This window comes from Necator americanus, chromosome X, assembly GCF_031761385.1.
Source record: "Necator americanus strain Aroian chromosome X, whole genome shotgun sequence".
Taxonomy (NCBI): domain Eukaryota; kingdom Metazoa; phylum Nematoda; class Chromadorea; order Rhabditida; family Ancylostomatidae; genus Necator; species Necator americanus.
Window position 1 is genome coordinate 14,661,683 of NC_087376.1, and position 2,500 is coordinate 14,664,182.

The 2,500-nt window shown below is 39.5% G+C and overlaps 1 protein-coding gene across 2 annotated transcripts in view; it reads right to left on the reverse strand.

Annotated features, from left to right (window-relative positions):
- RB195_023128 (uncharacterized protein) overlaps positions 1 to 2,500 on the reverse strand; it is a gene marked incomplete at both ends in the record, with an annotated part of 19,704 nt that overhangs the window by 560 nt on the left and 16,644 nt on the right. For both annotated transcript variants that reach the window (XM_064210457.1, XM_064210458.1), the window contains 3 exons: positions 622 to 765; positions 822 to 935; positions 990 to 1,082. In XM_064210457.1, coding sequence (XP_064066338.1) covers positions 622 to 765; positions 822 to 935; positions 990 to 1,082 — 351 coding nt within the window. The remainder of the gene's footprint in view (positions 1 to 621; positions 766 to 821; positions 936 to 989; positions 1,083 to 2,500) is intronic.

Below are 2,500 nucleotides of genomic sequence, written 5' to 3' on the forward strand. Positions count from 1 at the left end.
ATCGAAGGAGCAAATGTAGAACTGACGCGTTTAGAAAGAAAATTATGGCATCTCTCGCCTTTATTTATAATAAAAAAGAAGAAGAAAGCGGTGTTAGAAAAACATAAAACTAATTTCAGAGAAGAAAATGTCGCTACTGTTAATTTTCATTGATTAGTGAAGGCGAGCGAAGCGGCTTTAGTCGTTCAGACTGGTTACTTACTATAGGACGTTACTCGAGAGACCTATTATAAGACAAACAGAATGGAGTGTACGGCGTTGATCAATTCGCTTCGAATGTGCCTTTAATTCACAATCGTTTCAGGTTTATGAATGTGCAAGCAGTCTAAACAATGACTTGAAAGGTCTAGCCGATGTATCAAGTCAGTGTTTTCATCCTCCCAGAAAAGTCTAGTTCCAACCTCGAAAGAATAAAGGGCTTACTTGAGTCTACGCGGTTTCGAACCAAACTCTTACCTCTCCTCTCTTCCTACCTACCAAACCTCTGCAAACTCTTACCGACTACGCTACATCCATTTAAGAGAGATTATTCAAAAAAAGGTTGCTTCCAAACGTATACTCACTACGAATTGCAAAAATAGAGATTCTAGTTAGGTTTTTAAGAAAAGAAGAACGACTCACAAAATCCCCATCTGCCATAGGAATAAGCAAATTCATCTCAGTTGACTTGCTGGTAATAATTTCGGCATTCTTTGAAACCTCACTGAGATACACTTGGCAACCATCAGTTTTCTGGATAGAAAGTGTGGGCATCTCACCGAGCGCCTGCAAGAAATTAGTAATCAACGGATTAAAAACAGAGAACGTGCTAGAAAAAAGACCTGGATATGAACACTCTGACAATTGATTGTTTCACATTGCGCCAACAATGCATCGAATACAATTGAAGTTTTACGGCAGCTATCCAAGATGATAGAATTCACTTTACCCTTGACCTGAACTCATGGGAAGACTTAGCAATGATGTGTTTCAAAAATACACAAACTCACAATAATTACGGAATCTTGGCATTTGTAAACATAAACAGTTTGTTTCTTATCTGTAGCGGTCACGACCAGATTAGGATTATCCACAATATATTCCTGAAGTAAAATACTTTAACTAGATATCAGTTAATGAAAGGAATTCACAGAACTACTAGCAGAAGTTCCAGAAAAGATACTTTCCAGATACAAATATTGCATGTTGATGCGGGAAACGCTGGTTGTACATGCAATACGATTGTAGTAATTGTCTTCTGGACGCTGACATAAGCATTGTCACACATTATAACATATCACTGAGAAAATTATGTGTGTACAGTTTAGATTTTTAGATGGAAAATACACATAATAAGTACATAAGTATGGCAGCGCAGTTTGGGTCCATGGTAAACTTACTAGCAATTGACGAATAAATTAGCATGTCAAGACCCACACTCTGAAATAGGGAGAGGAAAATGTGTAGCGACTCGTAGTAGTCAAGCTGAATGCAATGCATCTTGAGCCGAAATAGGGAGGAGCTACTAGCGAGACTCTTCCAAAGGACTTAGCCGTGGTTTGAATGAAATCTCATGATTACCAAATGCTGCTGTGCTTCCTGAATCCCGTTGGAAAAGGATACGAGAAGGCGACCCAATATCGCCGAAGCTGTTCACTGCTGCATTGCAATGGATGATGAAATCATTTGCTTTGGAAGAAAGGGGCATACGTGTTGATAGAAGATTCCTCTCCAATTAGAAAGAAGGCACAGTTCATGAAAAACATCTGCTGCAGGGAGTGAAGAGTACAGCTTTAATTCTCTCAAATCGTGAAAACTTCCACATACGTGTGCTTTGGACGTTCTATGAACATGGAGAATCAAGATTTCCGTCCCTATCTGTTCGACTCGACAGTTCTTCCAGCGCTCTTTTACGCAGCGCAGACGTGGGCAGACACCGCTCCCACGTCCAGGACGCTACTCACTACCCACAGTCCTAGAGAAATGTCTTCTGAAGTTTAACCGGCGCACACATCAAGCCGGTTTTTGCAGATCCGACTTAAAAGGAGTGTCTCGTCTTCACGACCCAGGGGAATAAATATCGAAAACAAAGCATAGATGGGCCGGTCTCATTATAAGAAGAATCGACGATGGATGGACTAAAAGGATGTTAGGGTTGATCCCTAGACTTGCTAAACGCCTTCGAGGGGGAAACCAGGATTTCAACAAGTTTTCACATTCCAGAAGAACGGTACCAAATTCTAAAAAAGTCCCATCTTTGAATAAAGCGTCTACAAAATCGTCAAATGCAAATTTTTCCAGGTGGTCCGATTCTTTTAGAATCTAGGTCGAAAAAAAAAACGTAAAATGTTCAATTCTTCCTATCTGAAAAAAAAGTGAAAGAAAATTGATTCAGTCTTTTTGTAGAGCAAAATTTCTCGTACATAATACATCCGAAGGTATTTTTCAAAGTGCTCTTCTCTCGAAGTTATTTATGATCGTCTAGATTTGACGATGTTCACACAATATGAGCATTTTTGAT